The 22,840-nt window shown below is 47.7% G+C and overlaps 1 protein-coding gene and 1 long non-coding RNA gene across 5 annotated transcripts in view; one reads left to right on the top strand and one right to left on the bottom strand.

Moving 5' to 3' along the window:
- The window catches only part of Cd72 (CD72 molecule), an 11,308-nt gene extending 8,310 nt beyond the window's left edge, over positions 1-2,998 (bottom strand). The window contains exons 1-5 of one of the 4 annotated variants that reach the window (XM_034502966.2): positions 2,799-2,996; positions 2,602-2,709; positions 2,007-2,078; positions 1,436-1,525; positions 629-982 (exon numbers count right to left, since the gene is read on the bottom strand). In XM_034502966.2, coding sequence (XP_034358857.1) covers positions 629-982; positions 1,436-1,525; positions 2,007-2,078; positions 2,602-2,709; positions 2,799-2,880 — 706 coding nt within the window. In that variant the 5' untranslated portion in view covers positions 2,881-2,996. Of the gene's footprint in view, positions 1-628; positions 983-1,435; positions 1,526-2,006; positions 2,079-2,601; positions 2,710-2,798 lie in introns of all 4 variants that reach the window. The other 3 variants (XM_076935105.1, XM_076935107.1, XM_076935106.1) reach the window with 3 other exon arrangements.
- On the top strand, positions 2,085-22,840 carry LOC143442468 (uncharacterized). Its single transcript, XR_013110708.1, has 3 exons — positions 2,085-2,678; positions 17,800-17,958; positions 22,550-22,840. It is a non-coding gene; the product is annotated as an uncharacterized LOC143442468 (long non-coding RNA).

The following is a 22,840-nucleotide window of genomic DNA, read 5'->3' as shown; positions in this document are numbered from 1 at the left end:
AACTAAGACACCAAGTGAATGCCAAATGAGTGGAAGGCAGGGTCAGAGAATCCTCATAAAAAGCTGGCTATAGCCATATTGATGAGCTCTGGGTTTGATTGAGATTCCCTGCTTCAGTGAAGAGTCTCTTCATTGACTTGTACATGCACAAACACATGAGTGCAACAGACTTGCTTGCATGCACAGAGGAGTTGGGGGAGAGGAGAGACACACATTTACACATATACACACAGAGAAAATAGAAGCCTAAGAAAATGAGAGCTAAGGATGGGTGAATATAATCTTACTATCTAAGCTTGGTGGAAGCATCTAGATGCCGCCCCCACCCCCCAGTCAGAAAGATATGGACAAAGTGAAGTGAGTCGCTGGAGAAAGCTTCCTTTTCCCACTCATGATCTGCCATAGAGCTGGGTGCACCCCCATAAGTTCAGTGAGCAGCTTGGTCCTCGTCAATAACCGAGCTCACATAACCCAGGTCAGACAGTGTATGGCTCACTGCCCCTTTCCTGAGCAACTCACTGGCTTCTGAGAGCTAGACAAACAAACCCAGCCACTAGAGACTCCTAGATTCAGTCCATCTCTCATGGGCCACCAGCCCCATCTCCCCGATCCCAGAGCAGATAGATACCTGATGAACAGGAGGACGAGCGCCTCAGTGTGTCCCGCATGCTCTTCAGCCTATCCTGCATGCTCATCAACCTCTGGTTCAGGTCCCGCCTCTGCTGCTCCTCACTTTTCAACTTCTCCTTTGTCTTCTCTCTCTCATCCTGGCAGGCCTGTAGTTGCTGCTCAGTGCCCTCATGAGTCTTCTGCTTCTCCTTTAATGTGTCCTGACTGGAGGTCAGCTTTCTCTGCGACTCCTCAAGCTCTGCCTCCTTCTGCCCCAGCTGACTAATCTTCTCCCTGAGCTGCTGCTGCAAGCTACCGTTGGTGGCTTCCCAAATCCTGGTCACCTCCTGGAACTGCTGAGACACCTGCAGGTCTGTTGGCCGTAGGAGAGACTGGTTGAGTGTAGCACCACGCACTTGTATCCCAATCCAGGGAAGGCTGGGATAGGAGGATAGCAAATTCGAGGCCAGCCTGGGCTACATATGGAGACCCTTGTTGGGGGTGAGGGGTGCTGCAGGGAGACTTGAGGGCACTTCCTCCAGCTGTACCCTGGTGCTCTAAGACTTTAGCATCAGCCTTTTCTACTTCTTGAAACTCCTTGTACTTGTATTTGAACTTAAGACCTGGCTGCCTGGAGTTTAAGGAATCCTGAACTGGGTAAGGATAAGAAGGCAGGAACACTCCAGGTTAATCCCAACTGGAAACCAGACCCAAAAGCCAAGGATGTCAGGACAGTGTCTTTGAACCCTGCTAGGGAAAGGCCACTTGGTGGGAGAGAAGGCAAGGTGTTAAGAATGAGTGAGGAATGGAGGGCCCCCATACTTACAATGGACTCCCAGGCAGATGACAGCCACCCCTAACATCAGACAGGCCAGGAGAAGGCCAAGCAAGAAGTACTGCAAGCAGACTGTAGGACCTTAGGGGACAGGGATAATAGGCGGTCAGTTCCAGGAAGCTACAGGGAGGGGAGGGGGGCACCGAAAGCAGCCCTGTTTTGTCCGCAGGAGTCAGTGCTAGGGACTGTAACTGGCAAAAAGGATTGAGGGGGCCTTACCTGGCTGAAGAAACTAAATTTCATACAGGGAAGGGACCTAGAGGCATGTGACTAGAGACCAGCCGAACAGGTGAATTGTGATCTGGGACTCCATGTGGGAACAATCGCTACCGGGATGAGGTAGGCAGTGGAGTGGCCGGGCTGTAGTGGAAGTCCCAAAGGCTCCTCTGGCACGGGGCAGAACCCAGCCCCACCCCTCCGGAATGCACATGGGTACATAGCGTCTAATATCCCCATGCCCTGCGTTGGCGGGGCAGGCAGCTGGTGAACCGCACGCTGGGGCTGCGGAGGAGGGGGGGAACAGAGGTGGGGGGGGCGGAGAAGGAGGGGTAAGAATACGCACAGCTGGGAATCTGCCTGAGAGCAGATGACTTCACGGAGCTCCAGGATGTAGTTGGTTGCTCTGACCCGACCCCTGCCGAAGGGGAGCGCCCGAAGTGAAGATGGAAAGTCCCTGTAACCTCCCTTCTCTCCAGCCCCACGTCGTGCTGAGACCCTAGTCTGTCCTGAGCTATGGAACAGCCGCGTCACTCTCTGGACTTCATCTGCTGCCCCTGGGTCCGTTTGGGATGAACTCAGCTCACCTCTCGCTTGTTCCCAGAAGTGCCACGCCAGGAGGTCCTGCCTCAAAGCCCTTCTTATCCACACTCCCCTCATGTACCTCTTTTCTCTCCTAGGCCTCCCTTTATCTCTTCCTTATCATTTTCTTAGGCTCCCTTGTCTGTGACCTCTTCCATGTCCTTCCCACTTCTGTTTTCCACTGAAACGGGTCTCACACCCGGCTGCCCGGATCCTGAACCCAACAAGGACCTCCCCCTTACCCTCCCCTTGGCTCTCTTGATATTTCTTTCTCTGAAACCGCCCTGCTTCTTTCTCCAAGACTGCTCTGCACTCCCTGGATGGTGACATCCTCTGTAGGCGTCCCTGATCCTCCATACCTGCTTTGTCCACTAGTGCGGGGGAAGCCAAGCCTGGTGGCCTTCCTGGGACTTGAGACACTTGCACGTTCTCATAGGTGAGTTCCCCATCCTCGTAGGCCTCACAGTCTAGAAAGGGAAAAGCTCCAAAGTCGGAGTCTGGAGTGAGGTCTGTGGAGTGGGGTGGAGTGTAACAGAGAAGAGCAAGCAGGACTTACCCTGTCCTAAATGGTTAGATACGCTGTTCTTCAAGGGCACTTTCACAAAGCGCAGGTCTGCGTATGTGATGGCATCAGCCATAGCCCTGGGCACCTCTGCTTCACAGTCTTCCAGCTAATCCACTGGCCCACGCCTCCCTGGCCCCTCTCCTCTCTTAGGCATTGAGTTCTCTGTGTGACTGTGAGGTTCAGCCCTTTGCGCTATGACGCCAAGTCACAAAAGAGGAAGGTCTCTGGCAGATGGACTCAATGAAGCAGAAGAGGTCCTTGGGTTGGAGCCAGAGGACCAGAGAGGGACGCTGGGGTCCAAAATACAGGCGCTGAAGCTAGCCTGGACCCGTGTCCAGCCAGACCCCACTCCTCATGCATCTTAGACCCACTTTGGCCTCCACAGTGCTTGAGATCCTCATACCAGTCCCTGTGTGTTCCCTGGTTGGCCACTCCCTCCTGACTGCTGGTCACTGAGAGCTGTCAATGTATAGTTGGGATTCTGGCTCTTAACTGACCTGAGACATCACCCGAGTCACTACTCCAGGTTGCAGCTTCATCCTCAACCATCAGATTTGGGGTTCTTACCATGGAGCCTTTGTTCCTCCTCATTCTGGGGTTTCCGGTAGGTCCATGGTTTACCAGGAGGAGTAGCTCAGATAAAGTTCATGTGCCCCATTTTGCATTGAGTGCTCCTGAAATAACCCTGATTCCTCCTATTCTGCTTGCTGAGCTGTCACCTGGAAGCCATCCCTGAGAATCTGACAGCTTTTGGGGGGAATGCAAGGGAGGCAGGAACAAGCTGGTTTTCCTCTGTGAGCATCCCAGACTCCCCACTTCATAGCTTTTCCCTGCTGTCTACCTGACCATGCCTGTGAGTAGCTGTCTCCTCCCCCCTCCATCTTTCCCTTGATACCCTGTGGTGTCCTCTGTGTTCCCACATCAGAGCCATATCAGGAATCAGTGTCCACTTGGAGCAGCTCTGGGCTGATCTAAAGGTCTAGCCTGGAGCAACAGTAGTTCTCACATACCCTTCTAGAGAGGGAAGAAAGGAAGCGGTGAGTGTGAGAGTCAGTACAGGATATGGTGGGCTGGAGAGCTGGCTCTGTGGTTCAGAGCCCTGGCTGGAGTCCCAGCACCCACACAGCCATTCTCAGCCATCTGTAACTCCAGTTCCAGGGGATCCCGTGCACCAGACATGGACATGGTGCACAGATATACATACAGGCAAAACACATGTACACATAAAATAAACACGGTTTCCTAGGTAGAACTGAGGCAAAGAAATGTCCCCTTGTTCTTGCTAAGTTCTTCCCCTAGAAGGTCCTGGGGGCTGGAGGTGTAGCTCAGGGGTCTAGCGGGAGTATGATGGTCTGACCTCACTTCCCAGCACACATAGACACACATGCAGTTCAAACGTTATCATCCCATCATGCTCGTCCCCTCACCCCACCCCCCAAAAAATGAACACTTGGGCCAAGTGTGGTGGTGCACACCTTTATCTCAGCAATCAGGAGGCAGAGGCAGGCATTGCTAATCCCTGTGCGTCAGAGGCCAGCCTGGTCTACACCATGAGTCCTAGGCTGGCAAGGGTTATATAGTGAGACCCTGTCTCACAGAGAGGGGAAGAGAGAGGCGGGGAGAGACAGAGACACAGATGAGAAAAGGCATTTGTAGAGACCACAAGCCTAAGTTATTACAGGTAAAGAGGCAAAGAGGGCCTCCTTGATCTCAGAGGAGGGAGACAGTGGCAGGAGAGTTGCAGAGCTGAGTGCCCAGAGGTACTCGCTAATGTTTCTACTACAACGAAGCCTCTTATAAGAATCCCAAAAGGCCGACATGCCTTGAAGGTTGGAATGAGCTGAAACCCATGAGATATGGAGGTAAGAACCGCCCCCTCTTGGGCCACATCCGCTCTCCACTCCACCAGCTGTCCTACAGGGGGGAGGAGGGGGGAGAAAGGTAAAGTCCCTCCCCACAGGCTGCCAACCCACGTGACTGGTGGTGTTGGGCAGGGCCAGGGGATGTTAGGAGAGCCCTTTTGCAGTGGCCTAGTGGAGTTTGCCCCAGAGAGAGTGTCCCCCCGAAGCTGGAGAGCAAACACATTCATCACCTGAGGAAGGTGTCTGAGGAGAGGCAGGTGTGTACACACGCTTATGTGTGTGCATGCGTGTGCACAGCCCCGGCACTTGTGGCCTTTCAAGGTGTCTGTGGGAGGTGAGTGCCTGGGTCAAAGTGGCCCTGAAGAAGGAAACAGAACAGAGCCTGCGGGCTGAGTCTGTTGATGAGAGCTGTCCTCTTTTTGCCATAGCAGCGAATGAGGTGACATTATCAGAAAAGTCATCATAGGGCAAGACAACAGGTTTTACAAATGATTTCCTTTTGGTGGTTCATTAGTTTAAGGCTTTTCTGCAGCTGTTAACGGTTCCTGCTTGATTAAAGTTTCCAACAGCCCAGGACCTTCCTCCAGGCACTGCGGCTGGGCCTCCCCCAGAGACTAGGCAGTGGACTGGTGACTCCCTGGGGGCCTGTGGGGGTGAGGGTGGGGGTGAGAGTGAGTAGGAGGGCACAGAGCAGCTGGTGTCGAGGATGGGTGGGGACAATCGGGGCATGGCATCTGTGGTACACAGAGTGTGGGGGCGGGCAGAGCATGAGTAACTGTAAAGAGGCTGGCGGGGATTCCATAGACTAGAGACAATGTCTCAGTTCTCAGAACCCCAATATACGGCAAACATGACCTGGATGTAAGATGCCCAGGCTGAGCTTCTGGAAAACAGCATCTGTAAGAGTCTAAAGAAAGTGGTCCCTCGATGGAGCTGGGATGAGAGGCACATCTCACCCCATTGCCTTAGAGATCTTCATCAGGCTGGTCTGTATTCTCTCTTCTTTAGCCCCTTTGGTGATGATGAACTACCTCTTCACGACATTTTCTATCCCCTTCAGTCTTAGGTCAGCTTGTAATGTCTACATCCGAGCTCCCCTGTAGATGAAACGTGACAGATCCTGTAGGCTGAGGATGCCCAGGAGAGCTCCTATGTCCCTTCATGGATTTCTAGATGGTCTTGTATTTTACAGAAGGAAACGAGTGAGGGGAACAAGTCTCCCGTCCCTGGGTGTGCATGAAGGCTTTTGTATTGGCAGGCACATTATCTTTCAGAGTAGGATATGCAAATGGAGCTCTGGGACTCAGATCTACCACACTGTCCCGATGTCAGAAACACTGGGGGCCTTAAGAACTGAGAGATCAGAGTTGTGCATCAGGACCACAGTGTCATCACCAAGATCTGATAGCATGAGGACAAATGGCAAATATTGGATCCTGCTATTTATTTAGTCTACCATGTCTAGATAGCTTATCTGAGCTCCACATAAAATGGAGGCCTCCCTTTTCCAGCAGGACCTCCTTTTCTCTGCCTGCCTTATTTGGGGAGCCTGACCCCCCCGCCCCCCACACCCTCTACCTGAGGAAGCTCATGTAGCCCTTGACAAAACTCCAGGTTCAACTTCTTTCTGGATAAGAACCTGCCCAAAAAATACCTGGGATCCCTGGGATCTCTCTATGCAAATGAGGCGTTCCCAGTACCTTAAGCTCCAGCCAATGATTTACATTCATCCTGAAAATTCCTTCCCACTCTCCAAGGTTCATTTATAGCTCTTGTTCACGCCAAATGACATGTATGCACACAAGGTGTTTCACTGAAGTTTGTCTAAGAGCTGTCTCATTGAGTATTGTCTAAAGGAGCTGTAACACTAAAATCCTTAGAGAAGGCTTCTCCCCCTCTCCCTCACAGCACTCCCAACTGAACTGGGACCCCACCCATTCCGGGGTCTGCCTCATCCTTCCAGCCCAGTGTACTGTGATGTCTGGACACCATGAGAGAAGCAGAAGAACTTAGAACCACAGGCAAAACCTTGCCTTTCCCTGACTGCCCCTCTGCTTATTAGAGAGTGGGCTGACTGGGGGAGGGGCCCAGCTGTGAATTTGTTATGTGGAAAGGGGTTCATCTGTTTCATTTGGTCATGCAAGTACCAAGCAGCCATCAAGAAGACTCTAAGCTAGCTATACCTTCATCATCACTGCCCTCTGGGAAGCCCTAACATACTGACAGTGGCAGACTTAAGGACATCCAAAAATGTCCATACACTAATCCCAGCTGTCTATGGGTATGTGACTTTACCTGAAGAAACGCAGACGCACTCAAGTGAAGGCCCTCTAGTTGGGCGAGCATTCTTTCTATTCCTGTCATCCCACTTTAATTTCAAGGGACCTCAAAGGAAGGGCTTTTCCCAGAGAAGAGAAGAAAGACATTCCAGGAGGAGGAAGGGTCAGAGACATGAGATGCAAGAGCTCAACTTGATTTTGAAGGGAAGGGGCTTGGTGAGCCAAGAAGTCTGGGAGCTTCCAGAAACCAGTAAAACCAGGACATGATGTTCTTCTTGAGCTCCTGCAAATTAGGCAGCCCTGCAGACACCAGGCTGACTTTGAACTTGTCATCCTCCTGACTTAATGTTGGGGTGTGATTTTTTTTTCAAGACAGGGGCTGCCTCTGACTGTCCACAGACACTATGATTTGTCTAGTGCTCTAGGAGGGGCATGATTTTTGGCAGCTGCAGAGTTTATGTTTGGAATTCTGGGGACTCTGGAGAAGGTATTAGTGTGAGAGCCCTGAGAGGGTCAGGGGCAGCTGCTCCCCTGCTGCTCCCCTGCTGCTCCCCTGCTGCTCCCCTGCTGCTCCCCTGCTGCTCCCCCTGCTGCTCCCCTGCTGCTCCCCTGCTGCTACCCCTGCTGCTACTCCTACTGCTCCCCTCCCCCCCACTGCCCTGCTAATTCCTGCTATTGCATTTACTGGATTGCTGGTTTGCTGGTTGGAGATAACTTGCCAATGACGATTTCAGTAGGAACCCGATGCCCCTAGTCAGCAGAAACTAGTGTAAAGAGGTCTAGGCCCTCTTCCCCTCTATTCTTCCTCCTCGCCTACCTAGTGTCAGGGGTTGGAAAGCACTGGAGTGGAGAAGGATGAAAGATATAAAAACCCAATAAAGTGCCGGGCAGTGGTGGCGCACGCCTTTAATCCCAGCACTTGGGAGGCAGAGGCAGGCAGATTTCTGAGTTCGAGGCCAGCCTGGTCTACAGAGTGAGTTCCAGGACAGCAAGGGCTACACAGAGAAACCCTGTCTCGAAAAACCAAAAAAAAAAAAAAAGAAAGAAAGAAAAAAAGAAAAACCAAAATAATAATGTAGCACAAAAAAGTTCAACTGCCAATGGCGCCCACAGCAGAGCTGGGCAGGACGGGAGACTTGGGTTCTAACGCTGTAGAGGGTCTGAGAAACAAAAACTGGATGAAATGGGAAACCCGGAATGGTCGCTCTGTTCTCTCCCTTTTGAGAGGGTTGCAGAATTGGCCGTGAGACGAGAGAGGTCATGGGTACAAGTGGAAGTGCTTGGGAGATGAGTGGGGCCAGAAAAAGGGGAACAAAAAGGTTCAGACCTGATGACCGAGAGTTGGAGCTTCTTGCAGGATGAAAGAGGGAAACAAACTGGGCTAGAAGGCAGATCTCAGCCCTGCCCTGCATGGCACAGTGTGTGTTTCAAGTTCCCACAGCCTCCGGGATGAGGGGGAGCCAGGAGGAATAGGAGGCTGTGTAGGATGACAGGGGAAAAACAAAAAATGAAAAAAAAGCCAGCCTGTTTCAAGAGAAAGGGTTAATCTTGAGCCAAGTGTGCTGCCAGAGGAAGGGCCTGGGGTTACGAAGTCACCATCAGTTTTCCCAGGAATTGTGCAGCACATGTCTTCCAACGTTGCTGATCATAACTATGATGATAATGTGTCAGCCTATAGAAATGATAGATCTGAGGCATTTTAAAGTGGCTATTACTTCCTATGGAATGCATTTCCCTATGTTAAACAAATCTTAAGTAACTGGGCTACCCAAAATAGAGTTATTCCCCCAACATGGAAAGGTTTGGAAACAGCTGTGCTAGAGTCTGGTCAGCAGCTACAGTGTTTAATGTAGAAGGAAGCCAAGAATATTGAACAAAGAAACAGAGAAGGGGAATGGATGCAAAGATCAACTGCTTGATGAAGGGCAGTGCTCTGCCCTACTAGGATGGATTCAACTTGCCGATATCACTATATGGCAATGCCACCTGGCAGCTTTAAGAGCTTGGGAGAGCTGGGCAATGGTAGTGCATGCTGTTAATCACAGCACTTGGGAGGCAGAGGCAGGTAGATTTCTGAGTTCAAGGCCAACCTGGTCTACAGAGTGAGTTCCAGGACAGCCAGGGCTACACAGAGAAACCCTGTCTCAACCCCCCCCCCCAAAAAAAAAAAGAGTTTGGGAGAAGGTTGAGGAGCCTGGGAAAGGATCCACCTTGTTCACTAAGATTGTGCAAGGCCAGAAAAAGCCTTCACAGATTTCTTGCAAAGATGTAAACAAAGGTGTAAATAAAGCCATATCAGATTCTGAGGTGAGACAGGTGCTGATAGAGATCTTGGTGTTTGGGAATGCAAATAACAAGTGTAAAAGAGTTATTAGACCATTAAAGGTAAGAGCAGCGCCAGTGGACCAGTGGATAAGGGACATGACTTGTATTGTCTCTCATGAGCTATCATGTCAGTGCCATAGGACAAGCTATAGCTAGGGGGCTCAGATATCAAAAACCCGGCTCTTTAATTGCAGGGAATTCAGCCATTTATAAAGAAACTGTGACCAAGCCGCTCAGTGTGGTAATTGTGAAAAAGTCAGTACTTTCCGCCAGAGGAGAGAACAAGCCATTTCTGGTGGCAATGGTTTCCTGAGATATAAACCAGAGAGAGCATCTATGCATGCATTGTGGCAAAGGGTACTGAGTGCAGGTCCGTGGGGAAGGGGGTTCCTGTGAAAGATACTACTGAAGACTGCGTGGGGTAATTAAGAATTGGTCACCTGTAAGTAATCAAACTTAGTCTTGTTAGCTACTAGTTTAGTTAATTACAGAAATAAGTTTTATTTAGCCTAATGTATATGTTTTCAAGGTTTAGCAGAAAGTAAATAGCAAGAAACAAGCAGCTTTTGTCTTTTCAGATATACTTTAAGTAGATAGATGGTCCTCAAACACTTTAGAGATCTACAGAATATTCCATTAAAGATGTTTTAATAATAAAAGGCTTTTCTGTCAGAGAGTCACAGAAGCTCCTGGCAGCACCCCAATCTACTTCAGAGAAGATGATGGGCATTGAGGAACCTCCAGCTGGACTTTGCTTTAATTGTAGCAAAAATGGCCACTAGGCAAAAATACATACATACATACATACATACATACATACATACATACATACTAAAAATAAAATAAAATATCACCCCTTACTGCTGACAGCACACTGTCCAAACTGTGGATAAGCAGGACACTGGAAAGTCAACTGCCAACTTTGCCAAGACAAGATATGCCAATTCTTCAAAACTCCTGCTTCACAGATAAGTCCGTCACATATTCTGGGCCTACCGGCCAAAGATTGGATGCCCCACTGACACAGAGGAACCTGGGATGACTGACCAGGCAGCCAGCAGCCTCTGTCCATACTACCCTATCTAAACTATTTGATAGATTTGGAAGCTTCTGTTGTGCACTCAGGTAATAGTGACCTTCTCAAGTCTCGGACGGGGCTGAAGACTAGATAGTTACAGTCTTACTGCTTTCCTTATTAAAGATTAAAGACATAAAAGCTTGAGTTGTTTAGGGTCTGTGAAAATGTTTTAAGGTCTGAAAGATGTTTTTAGGTTCATAAATGGAAGTTCTGATAAGAAAGTTATTTAGGTACAGAACTTTGGAGTTCCCAGGATAGGATAGGGAGTAGAATACTTTCTCCAAGTTTGCCAAATACAAATGGACTGGACATTGTAAAGATAATTCTTATCTGATAGTTCTCATAATTGTTTTTATTGTTTATAGTTGATTGATATTGGGGACAAGGCCATTTATTGGACTAAAGGGGAGAAAGGTAGTGATAATTTTGGTTTCTTTAAAAGCCCAGTTACATTATGTGATTATGTTTTTGTTTTAATCCCAAGTGTGGGATATGGGGCTGCTTCAGATTGGGTTTAGCTGCTAACTGTGATTGTCTCCTGCTCTAGGAGGGGATGATTTTTTTTTCCAGGTGCAGATAGTTTACATTTGGAATTCTGGGGACTTTTGAGAGGCTATAAATGCAAGAGCCCTGAGAGGCTGCAGTTGCTGCTGCCACCCCGGCTGCTGCTGGTTCCTGCTGTTGTGTTTGCTGGTTCTCTGGTTTCTGAATTGCTGGTTTGACGATATTCTGACACTGAAGTGGGAACTCCGGGTTTCTGTGGAAAGTCAGTTATGTCAAATGATGTTTTGCTGGGCACACAGGTGAGAGAATGCTTTGTTATAGCAGACACTTGGAAGGACGCATGATGCTTAGAAAGAATAAAAATATGAAATATGACCCCGCAGACGGTGGGAGCTGGAGCAAGTTTGCCTTGCTCCACACCTCACTGGTTTCCACTGACAACATGCACGGATTGGTTCGTCTTACACTGAGTTGCTGAGCTTTGCTTGTGGTGACGTAGGCCTTCTCCATGGTTCCTCACGGCACAGACCCAGTGACAAGTCCCATGGGTTTCCAAAATGGCTTTATTGGCATCATGATGATGGTTGAATCTAGATGTGCATGCCCCCCAACCCCCCCCCCCCCAAACTCAGGGAAGACCTGAGTTAAATAGGGAGGGAGAGAGGGGGAGGGGCTGGGGAAGAATGCTTAATTGGCTCTGCCCTCTGGCCTTCAGGCCTCTCATTAGTATGTAAATCTCTCTAGGGCCTGAGGCCTGTAGTGAGGCCCTCTACTTGTGCTCTTTGGGCGAGGCTGCATTGCCCTGAACGCTGAACAGTGCAGGCCACGTGTTAGGAGCCTGGATTCTGGGAACACGGCAGAATAGATGCCCATACCTTACAGGCAATGGACACCTGTTGGGTCTCCCGGCTTTCTAGCCAGCACTTCGACCAAAACTAGCCATCCTATCATGGTCCTACATTTGCTAGTGGACTGAGATCAATAAAGATTGGAATCACCCAAAAGGACTATTTCTAAGCAGGTCCACTTCCCCTGTAGCCTAATACCCTTTCTTTTTCACTACCTCTGGTGGGTGGTAGGCTAGAGGTAGAGGAGAGGTTAAATCCCTATTAAAGTAGGTTGTGGAGAATATATGCCTACAAAGATTGGACTTGCCCCCAGGAACTCCATGCCCCTAGTCAGTAGGAAGCAGTCTAAAGAGATCTATGCCCCCTTTTCTTTCCCCTCTAATCTTTCTCACCTACCTAGTTTTGGGGGATCAGAAGGAATTGGGGTGGAGAAGGTGGTAGATATAGAAACTCAATGAAATAGCCAAAAAACAAAAATATGCCTCCATAGACCAGGTTGGCCTTGAACTCACAGAGATTCACCTGTCTCTACCTCCTGAGTGCTGGGATAAAGGTGAGCACCACTATGCCCAGCTCCTTTTTTCTTTTTTAAGCATATCTACATTTTGTCAGGCAAAGTTACATATGTTCATAGGCGGGGGGATTTGTGTAGGAACATTTATGGGTGTCCTCTGTCAGTGTCAGTAGGTTAGGGTTTCCCAGAGGCCAGCATGAGCTACACAAGACCTGAGATCAACCTCTCTCTCTCTTTCCTTCCTTCCTTCCTTCCTTCCTTCCTTCCTTCTTTTCCCTCCCTCCTCTCCTCCTTCTGCTTAAGACAGGCTCTCACTCTGTAGCTTTGACTGTCCTGGAACTCACTGTGTAGACCAGGCTGACCTCAAACTCATACTGATCTGTTTGCCTCTGCCTCCCAAGTGCTGGGATTAATGGTTTAGCTAGGTCTCTTCCTAAGTAAATACATAAATAAGACCTGTCACAATAGCTTCAGAGCCAGGAGGACAACAGTGGGCATCAGGTAGCATCATGAAAAGGACTTGTGGCTTGATCTCTGAACCTCAAGACTGCTGGTAGATCATGTCTGAAACAGCTACACAGAAGACACAACACATCTGATTTACTCAGATGACACTGATTTGAAAAGAAGAACAAACACTGTTCATGGAAAGGCTAACTCAATATCCAAACATTGGCATATGTCTGGAATCCCAGCACTTGGGAAGTACAGGCAGGCAGACTGGTAAACAGTGTGACCTACGCAGGAACTTACTGATCAGCCAAGACCACATAGCAACTGAAGAAGGGGAAGGAGGGGAGGAGAAGGGAAGACAAAGAAGAAACTCAGACATCACAGTGGTACGAAATAATGACCCAAAGCCCAGAATGACATGTCAGAAGGAAACACAAGGACATGTAAAGCAAAATGAAACTGGGGCCTCAAAACTCAATTACAGACCCAGGGATAAAAGGAATTTAGGGTTAACAGTAATTTATGCACCAAAGTTCAAGAGACTGGTCATAGTGGTACACACCATTAATCCCCACACTTGGGAGGCAGAGGCAGGTGAGTCTTTGTGAGTTAAAGTGTGGTAGAGTCTACTAAGTAAGCTCCAGAATAGGACTACATAGTGCAGTGGTTCTCAACCTTCCTAATGCTGTGACCCTTTAATACAGTGCCTCAAGGTGACCCCCGACCATAAAAGTGTTTTTACTGCTACTTAACTGTAATTTTGCTACTGAGCAGTGTCTCAGTTTCTGATGGAACTGGAAATGTTTCCCAATGGTTGTGACCCACAGGTTGAGATAGTGAGAGTCTGTCTCATTTAAGGAGAGAAAGGGTTAGTAGGCATTTCACACTTGCTCCAGTCTTAACAAGCCTACCCTCCTTAGGTTGGAAATTCAGAAGGTGGGCTCCATTGCTTGTTGTCAACTTGTTATAAACCAACGAGTGGACTAGAGGAGCTTGAGACAGAAGGCTGTCCCCAAGCCTCTGGCCCTGTTATCTATTTCTAACCCTGGCATCACAGCTCTTCTAAGGGAGCAAAACTCTGCCAATGAGGCAGCCCTGGACCGACCCCAACATTGTGGTTTGTGACCCCCTCATTCCCTCAGCTCCAGCTGGTTGACAGAAGCAACTGAGTGCTCTATGACCAGCCACACAGTCCAGAAGTCAGCACTGGTATGAGCTCATCCAGTGAGACATGCTCGGACACTTCAGGGGAAACCATGGAGATCACCACACAGGAGTGGTGGCCTGCACCAGGGAGTCTCTGCTGACCCACAGAGTAGAGCCCATACTTATGGCAACTGTGCCTGACTCGTGACTCCTACTTTGAGATGGGTGAGGGGACTGGCAGGGGTGCTTGGCCCTAAATGTCATCTGGAGAAGACAGACACAGAACAGGAGCCCACAGTAAGGGTGTTCCAGTGGCTCTTGGTGCCCTGTGCTCCTTGACCCGCAGCTGGGAAAAGGCCCAGTAGTGAGGGCTCAGGACCCTCACAGATCAAGTCTGGGTTACAGCAGGCAAACTCTGTCCATTAAGTTCTGCTTAATGGAGTCCAGAACAGACGGCAGAAGATGAAAATGAAGAACCTCAGCTCAGCTTTAGAAGCAACTGCACGGTGGGGATCTTACGTTTTACTGGCCTCTTATTGTATGTTTTATTTTTCTTCCTCCTTCTTTTTAAAGAAACTGACGTGAGAGGCGATGACTGCATAAACTTAATTTCTGAGCCAAGTGTGAAGGTGTCAGATACTGCCAGGGCATGGAAACTGGTACAGGAACCCACCAGGGCTTCCTCCCTAGGTGAGGGCACACATTCCACAGTGGCTCTCAGACCTTCCCGGTAGTTTTCAGCCTGCCTCCACCCTGGATATAAAGTGGATACTCTCTCTAGGTTAAATTGCACATCTGGACTCCTAGTGAATTTCTATATGTTTTTACATAGAAAATAGCAAAGTTGAATTTGCTCTGTTAAAGTTATAACAAAATCCTTTGCACATAAATTTCACCTTGAAAAAACTTAAGCCTAAAGTAAAAGTTGAAAAAATAATACAATAAACACCCCTCTGTGTTACATCTAGTATGTCAGTCGGTCTAGGCCCAATAACAGAAGTACAGCCATTAGGATGTGTGTGTTCATCTACACATGTACACAGTTACACTATGTAGAACAATATGGGCTGGCTTGGGTTTCTTCTGTTTGTGTGACTTGATTCGACTTGACTTTGAGACAAGGTCTCACTCTGAAGCTTGGGCTGGTCTTGAACTCACCATGATCATTCTGCCTTAATCTTCCAAGTGCTGAGACTGCAGGCATGTCTTTCCACACTCACACCTCTTCACAACCAGTTTCTGGTTACCAACAGAGAGAATACACAGTATCACAAGATTATAATGGAGCTTTAAAAAAAATCCTAGTGTCTAATTATAACTTTAATTTTTTTCAAATCCTGTTTTTAATGGTAGTTCTTAAATGCTTTAACCTCCCTTGTAACCTACCACCCACCAGAGGTAGTGGAAAAGAAAGGATATGGGGGAAGTGAACCTGTTTAGAAAGGTTCTTTGGAGCAGCTCCCGTCTGTGTTGTTTGGAGATCGACAATTAAGTTTACAGGTTAGCAGGCAGCGGCAGCTCCATCCACTCACAAACACTTCACGGATACACCAGCAGTCCAGTTCGGTAGAGTTGGGTTAGCAACAGCAGTGACACGACCTCGAGTTAGCAACAATGGTGACAGGACCTAGCAGAAACAGACAGGCCTCAGCCTCAGCTCAAGTCAGCAGGAGGGACCAACAGGAAGACCAGGAGAAGTTCTCAGCTGTGCCTCTCTCAGGGAAGCAAAGACCCTTCTCTCAGTGAAAACTCGAAACCCACAAGCATCACACAGCTAGCTGTACCAGCAAGCTCTGTCTTTATCACTCTGTGAAGTCCTATTTATACCCTTCAAACATCACATGTCCTCCATGTGCCTTGCCTCAGCACGGGTCTTGCCTCAGCACCTGCATCCAATCAGCCCGAGTCCTTGGAAGCTACAACAAACTTCAGCACACCAGAAGAAGCTTTTGGTGCATTTCTCTCTATGGTATCCCAACAAATGCAGCTCAACTTCAAAATGTAAGGCAGACCAATACATGTGTGTCATTAGCAAAGCATCCTTCATCCTGTGTCCTTTCACGTGCTTGCCTTAGCAGAACATCCTCTCCTGTGTCTGCTTCAGAGAAACATTCCTTCACATGTTTGCCCCAGCAAAACACCATCCAACCGACTTTCCAAAGAACCCTAACGTTTTCACTAAATCTAATACTTTCTGTTTGATAAAGACCATTATGTTAGAGTTGCCTACAGTATTTCCCCTAGAAACATGGTATAGAGGTTTGTAGACTGGGGACAAAAGGCTCTGTCGTGTAGCCAGAAGTATAGAAGGCACTGCCATCAGTGTAGCCTGTGGTAGTCACACAGGACAAAATTGCCTAATAAATATCTTACATGTATTACATGGAACCTGATTCTGTAGACACCACTCCTGCACACACACAGGTCTCCATCCGGTGCTGAAGCTTAGAATCTGCAGTGGGGATGGGAAAAAATGGTAGAGAGTAAGGATGAACAAGGACCCATGGGGGCAGACCGAGCCTGAGTCCGCCTCTCAGATTGCAGAAAATGCTCTGTTTTTACCCAGCATGCTCCACTGCTAACACAAGCCCTGCATGGCACTCACTAATGATGGCGGCGGCACCAATACAGTTTCCATGTCTTGCCACTGAAACCATCAGCTTTTTCATGGACACTCACAAACTTTGGGCTTCTTCCTTTCATCCCATGGGTTAATCTCTGCCCTTTACCTTGCCTTATAGACTGCAGCGTGCCGGAGAATCTGCTCTCCTATCGTAGCAGAGGTGACCATCTTATCAGGGCAGCTGTGCCTACTTGCAAGAAACTCTCAGGATCAGGCCTGTTGACTTAGAGAGGCCATGAGACCCTCATCTGAGGGCCCAGCCACTCTTTCTTTCACTTGCATCCCAGATGTGTGTAAGTGAACCCACTGCAGTGACTCTCAGAGATACTAGCATACACATGGCTAACTGAAGGGGGCTCCACCCTTAATGCTATGAGGAAGCTGTTATCCATGCTGGGTTGAGATGTTTCAGCAGCATGACTGCTTTGAGGTCACCCATGCTTTTTGTAAGTAACTCTTCACCCAAACTCTGTAAGTCAAATGAACTTGCTGCTTCATGGACTTGGATATCAGTAGAATCGTACCCTGTGTGTGGGCAGCACACATTAATTTATATATACCCCTGGAAAAGTTCAAGAATCACTTGGTGCTTCAGGATGAGCTTGGGGAGATCAGTGACTTTGTCTCTGCGCTAGGTGATGAGACGTGTAACTGAAGCTCAACTGTCAAGGGAATCCTGAGGTGGCCATCTTCAAGTGCTATGGAATGGCATGCCTCCCTGCTGTAGCAAGCAATACATGCATGCCTCATTTAGAGGTAATAAGAAATGCAACAGAAGCTGAATTCTCTTCCCAGAGGGACAGTCTTAGTGAAAGTCTGTGAGGGCTATCCCAGTGGGGCTATCCTTTTCTGTGTGTTGTGGAGCAGCATGCCTCCTTGGTGACTTCCATTTGTCAAGGGGGTAGAGAAATCCAAGAATGGCTGATGGACCAGAGAGTATCTTGTATCTTTCAGCCTCTGGAAGTAGTACACAAGAAAGAGTTATAAGGAAGCTATAGCAGAAAGTCAGGGAAGAAACTTGCTCAGTTAGGAACTGAAGAGGAAACCATGGGGGAATGCTGCTTACCAGCCCACTCACTGTAGTGCTAACGCTCACCTGGCTGATTATACCAGCCTAGGGATGCTGCTGCCCACAGTGGGCTGGCCCCGCTCACGTCATTCATCAGTCAAGATAATCTGTCACAGACGTGGCTCTAGACCAACCTGATCTGGGAATTTCTCAGTTGAGACTCCCTCAGATGACTCTAGGCTATGTGGAGTTGACAGCAAAACTAACCAGGAGAGGTGACCACCAGACAGAGTGCGATGTTGAGACACCATCGCTGAAGTCATTGCATGGGTTTTTTTTTTTTTTTTTCAGTTTCAACTACTACTTGCAAGAGACTCTCAGGATGGAGCCTGTTGACACCCTCCATGGAAGAAAGAAGTGGAGCAGCTCACTGAACCCTACTCTGAATCCCAGCCGGGCCTACATCTCCATCCCAGCTGTGGGTAATTCTGTACAAGCTGCTCTCTGGAGGTAATGAAGTCTACACAGCACAGACAGTCCACAGAAGTGGAGTCAACTACAGGGTTGAGACTTTTCAATGGAGTGGCTACTTTGGGGTCACTCCTTCACCCCGACTCATGCTCTAGCAACTCTTTAGTTCCCCAACTCGAATATCTGTAAGTTTGTACTTTGGTTTGTAATTGATGCCCCATTGAGTAGAAATTTGTTTACATTTCCCAAGAAAAAGTTTACACAAAAACTGATATTTGAGAAACTTTTCTTACTATTTTTTATGGTGCTTGGTATTGAACCCAGAGTTTTCCTGCGTGTTAGGCCGGCACTCTACCACTGAAATGCATCCCTAGGCCTCCCTCAGTAAATTTTTAAAAAAATAGTCTTTGTTTGTGCACATGTTTGTATGTGTGAGTGTGGCTGTGCATGAACCACAACCTCCCATCTATCTGTGGGAGCCCTGGGGTTATAGATACTTGTTGTCACTTCACATTCCGTCTGAGGATTCGAACTCAGGCCCTCAGACTTGCACAACAAGTACTTTACCCAGTCCTCAGTCAATTTTTCAAACGTTTTTCAAACGTTTCCTTGCCCTTTCTCTAAGATTGGGATTTAAGGTTGGAATTATGTTAACTACACTCTTCAAATTTGGAAAACTGATATCTTAAAACTATTTCTTGTCCTTGCACTTGCTGACAAGCCTAAAGACCTGAGTTCAGTTCCCCAGTATACACATGGTAGGAGAGAACCAATCACCAAAAGTTATCCTCCGACCTCCACATGCACAGTCCTCCCTCCAAAATAAATAAATAATTGCAATAAATTTTTTAATAGAAAAGGTGGCAATAAGTTGGTTCAGTGGTTAAGAGCACTTGTTCTTGTGGAGAACCTAGGTTCAGCCCTGCCCTGACCCCTTAAGCCTGGGCTATAGACTGAATTCTACTGGCTTGAAAGCAGCAGACATCTGCTTTTGTTGTTTTTCTTTCTTGTATCTCTCCCCCATATCTTTATTTGGAAACTGTATCACTTTGCTGTGTGTTTCTCTTAGGTAAATATTTATCTGACTTTGATTTATGGAACCAGTCTTGTAGCAGCAGAATTCCGTTTGCTTGCGTTTGCTCTCGGGTTCTATGTGTTTGCTTCTCTGCAGCAATTGTTTTCTCTCGTCCCTAGTACTCATAAGGCCGAGGCACAGAAACGGAGAGTTCAAGGGCAGCGAGAGATACATACCAAGACTTTGTCTCAAAAAAAAAAAAAAAAAAAAAAAAAAAAAACAGCAACAACAAAAATCCTTCAGATAATTTCAATCTTGGTCTGTGCCGTCAGACCCACAGGAGCTCTTCTAGTACATAAAGATACAACCAATCCCACAATGTTACGATTGATTATCCTCCCATCCCAATCAAATGGGACCTTTAAATCATGTTCCCTTTCCACTTTTCTCTGTTCCTCACCCCCTCCTCTCTTACACATCTGGGGTGTGGTTTTCTTCCCATAATTCCTGCCACCTGATGCTAGTGTTTAATTGAGATCATTTGTTAGAATTGCCCCCACAGTGAGTGCCATCTGTCTTGAGTTCTTACTTAGCACGTGTATTACACATTATAAATAGATTTAGGTACAAATATATAGGTCATGGTTGGCTTCCTCCTCTGCTCTCTTTCTATCTTCTGTCTTGACATCTCTGTTCTGATCCGTCTTCTGTTTGTTTAGCCTGTTTTCTTAAACCCACTTCTCAGATGGGATACTTTGTGACGAGGCCTTTACAGATCTTTTATCTGTCCTTGGCTGGGTCCCTGTTAGAGGCCGTTTCTTTCATTGGCCCACATTCAATCTTGGTGAACTGGAACCTGCTTGCTAGCTGCAAGGGTATAAGACTTCGAGTTCTGAGATATTCTTTTTACTTGTACCCGGCTGAGTATGTTTCTTTTCCTAACAACCTAGTCTGGAGGTTCAGCCCAGAGAAACATCAGCTATCATTTTTATAATCTTTGTGTTCCTTTTTCTCGGGGAACCCACAGCCTTTGCATGGCGACTTTCCTGGTTCCTGTTCCAATCCCATCATTCACCACAGAATTTGCATGTCTATATTTTTGTCTCATGCTTTGAAATAGGTCTTTTTAATTTCCTCAGCTTGTTTAGGGAATTTTAGCAAAGACACTCTATTGTTTTATCTATGGAAATTGTTAGCTTTGCGATCACATTCTGTAGTTCAAGGAAATATTTTGTGTTTGAGCTTCCAAACACATAATTTTCTGGCAGAGATTCACCCATCTCTGCTGGTGGGTCCTTCTGCCCTCGGGTTTGTTTGCATTCTCCTCATTACAAAGTTTGAGAAATTCGGTCGTTTAGGGGGAAGTCATGGAGACCCAGCCAAAGTACTGGTTCTTACTGAAAGCAAGCTTCTAAGATCAGCTTTCTTCCAGACAACCTTGACTGAGGCTGTCCTCCAGAATTGTCAGCAGGGAATTTTCTCTGCTGGAGACCAGCAGAGCTGGGTTAACTCTTGGCCTATAGTTTGGAGTTGTCAAAGTGGATATGGAAGGGACAGTCTCATCACAGACATCCACCTGCTTCTGCCTCCAACGCTGGGATTGAAGGAGGGTGGCACACTGCCAGGCTCTACCTTAACTTTGAAAAACCATGTGTGCACACCATTTCTATCATCGAATGTGCAACTGAGGCCATAGGCAAAGGAGGAAACAGGAAGCTGTTGTGAGGAAGCAGGCGACTTTTGGTGAAGGCAGGGGTAAGGGGTTGGGGTGGGGGGTGGGGGGTGGGGAGAAGGTTTGTAAACTGGGAAGTAAGATGTACAGAAACACAGAATCAGAGATGGAGAAAGCTCCTGCCTCAAGGGACAGAGACAGGCGGGGCAGGAGCATGAAGGCCTGCACTGCAGGCGCTCCATACCCCAGCCACAGGCCTGACACTCCCATTCTATTGGGCCTCCAGTTTGCTCAATTGTCCTTTTAATATAAACCCCCTTTATGTAGTCTATTCCTGCAAAGGCCTTTTGTCTGTTGTCTTTGTTCCTAATCAGAGTGTGGGAATGGAATCCCATTCGTGTCTCAGAACCACTCTTTAGGAGGGATTCTGATCAAGGGCTCACGAAATAACTATGCTGGCTCCATTTTATTGACTTGACACATCTGGGAAGAGGGAATCAGAAGCTGAGCAATTCCACCATTTGATTGGCCTGTAGGCAAGTTGGTGGGGCATTTTCTTGATTAATGATTGATGTGGGAGAGCCCAGCCCACTGAGGGGCAGTGCCACTCCCGGCAGGGTGGTCCTGGGTTGTATAAGAAGGCTGAACAACCCAGTAAGCAGACTTCCTGATCCCCTCTTCAGTTCCTGCCTCCTGGTTCCTGCTCTGGGGGAGTTCCTGCCTTGGCTTCACTCAGTGCTTGACAGTAATCAGTTGCTTCTGGTCATGGTCTTTATCACAGCATTAAAAAGTACCTGAGACAACAGCTCATCCGGTGACAGCACCTCCCACCAAACATCACAATGATCTCTGGAACCCATATGTGATGGAAGTACAGAACTGACTCCACCAGCCAGGTGGTGGTGGGGTAGTGGTGCACGCCTTTAATTCCAGCACTCAGGAGGCAGAGGCAGGTGGATTTCTGAGTTCAAGGCCAGCCAGGTCTACAGATTGAGTTCCAGGGCAGCAGAGGCTACACAGAGAAACCCTGTCTCAAAAACCAAAACAGAGAAAGGAAATAGAGAACTGGCTTGACTCTCTCACGTCATTCTCTGACCTCCACCTGTGCACACGCATGTGCTTGAGCACAGAGTGAAGTTTAAAAAAAAAAAAAAAAAAACAAACAAACAAAAAAAACAGAAAACCGTTGAGGAGATGCTCTTTCTAGGATCGGCTCCTCGGCACCTCCCGGTAGTTACATAGGAGGAAAGGAGAAGACTGTGGGTGTAGCTCAGCCAGCAGAACAGAAGAAAAATAACAAGAAGGCAGATTTGGTTCAAAATCTCCTAAGCTCTATGATTACAAAAAAATGGAAGTGCTTCCTCAAGCAATAAAGTCTCCACCTCTGGAAATGTTCACAGAGAGGTGTGGAGGGTCATTCCTGTAAACGCTGTAAGTTTAGACCAGATCTTCTAACCTCTTTCTAACTAAACTAAGCTAGAGAACAAGTTACCCAACACATTTAAACAAAAATATTATTACCAGGGGCTGGAGAGATGGCTCAGTGGTTAGGAGCCCTGGCCATTCCTCAGAAGACCCAGGTTCAAGTCCTAGCACCCACATGGCAGCTCACAACTGTCTATAACTCGAGTCTCAGGGGATCTGACATCCTCTTCTGGCCTCCTCCAGTACAACCGATACACACACACACATACACACACACAAAAAAAAATTAAAATGATGTTACAGGAGTCTGAGGACAAAGGGTAGAGAAACAGGCTTTAATCAACACAACCAAGAACAAGTAAAGGGGTTCAGTGACTCCCAAGTTCATTTTCTAGGGGCTAATGGGAACTTTGAACTTTTAAAGGCATCAAGGTAGCCAGGGTTTGCACCTCTGGCAGGGGTGGGATGGGGTGGGAGTGGTCTGATTAGTCACTGTCTCGTTTATGGCTTTCCAAAAGGTTCTGAAGAAGCTGTTACTGGTGTTTTCACTTGAAGGCCACAGTCTGTCTCCAGGATGCAGCCTCAAGCTATGGGTGACTGTCTTTACTCAGAGAGAGGGGCGATCTACCCAGCAAGTTTTGCTGTTATGTAGGGGGCGTTTTATCCCCTTGTAATAAAAAATGTTTATCAATTAGTCTCTCCTTCCTGGTGTCTACAGGAGACAGTGATCCAGTTAGGCCTCATGGTGCAGACCTGTAATATGAGAAATTTAGGAGGCAGAGGCAAGACGAACCCAAGTTCAAGACTGG

Source organism: Arvicanthis niloticus, chromosome 5 (genome assembly GCF_011762505.2).
Source record: "Arvicanthis niloticus isolate mArvNil1 chromosome 5, mArvNil1.pat.X, whole genome shotgun sequence".
Taxonomy (NCBI): domain Eukaryota; kingdom Metazoa; phylum Chordata; class Mammalia; order Rodentia; family Muridae; genus Arvicanthis; species Arvicanthis niloticus.
This window is presented reverse-complemented; position numbering and strand designations above follow the sequence as displayed.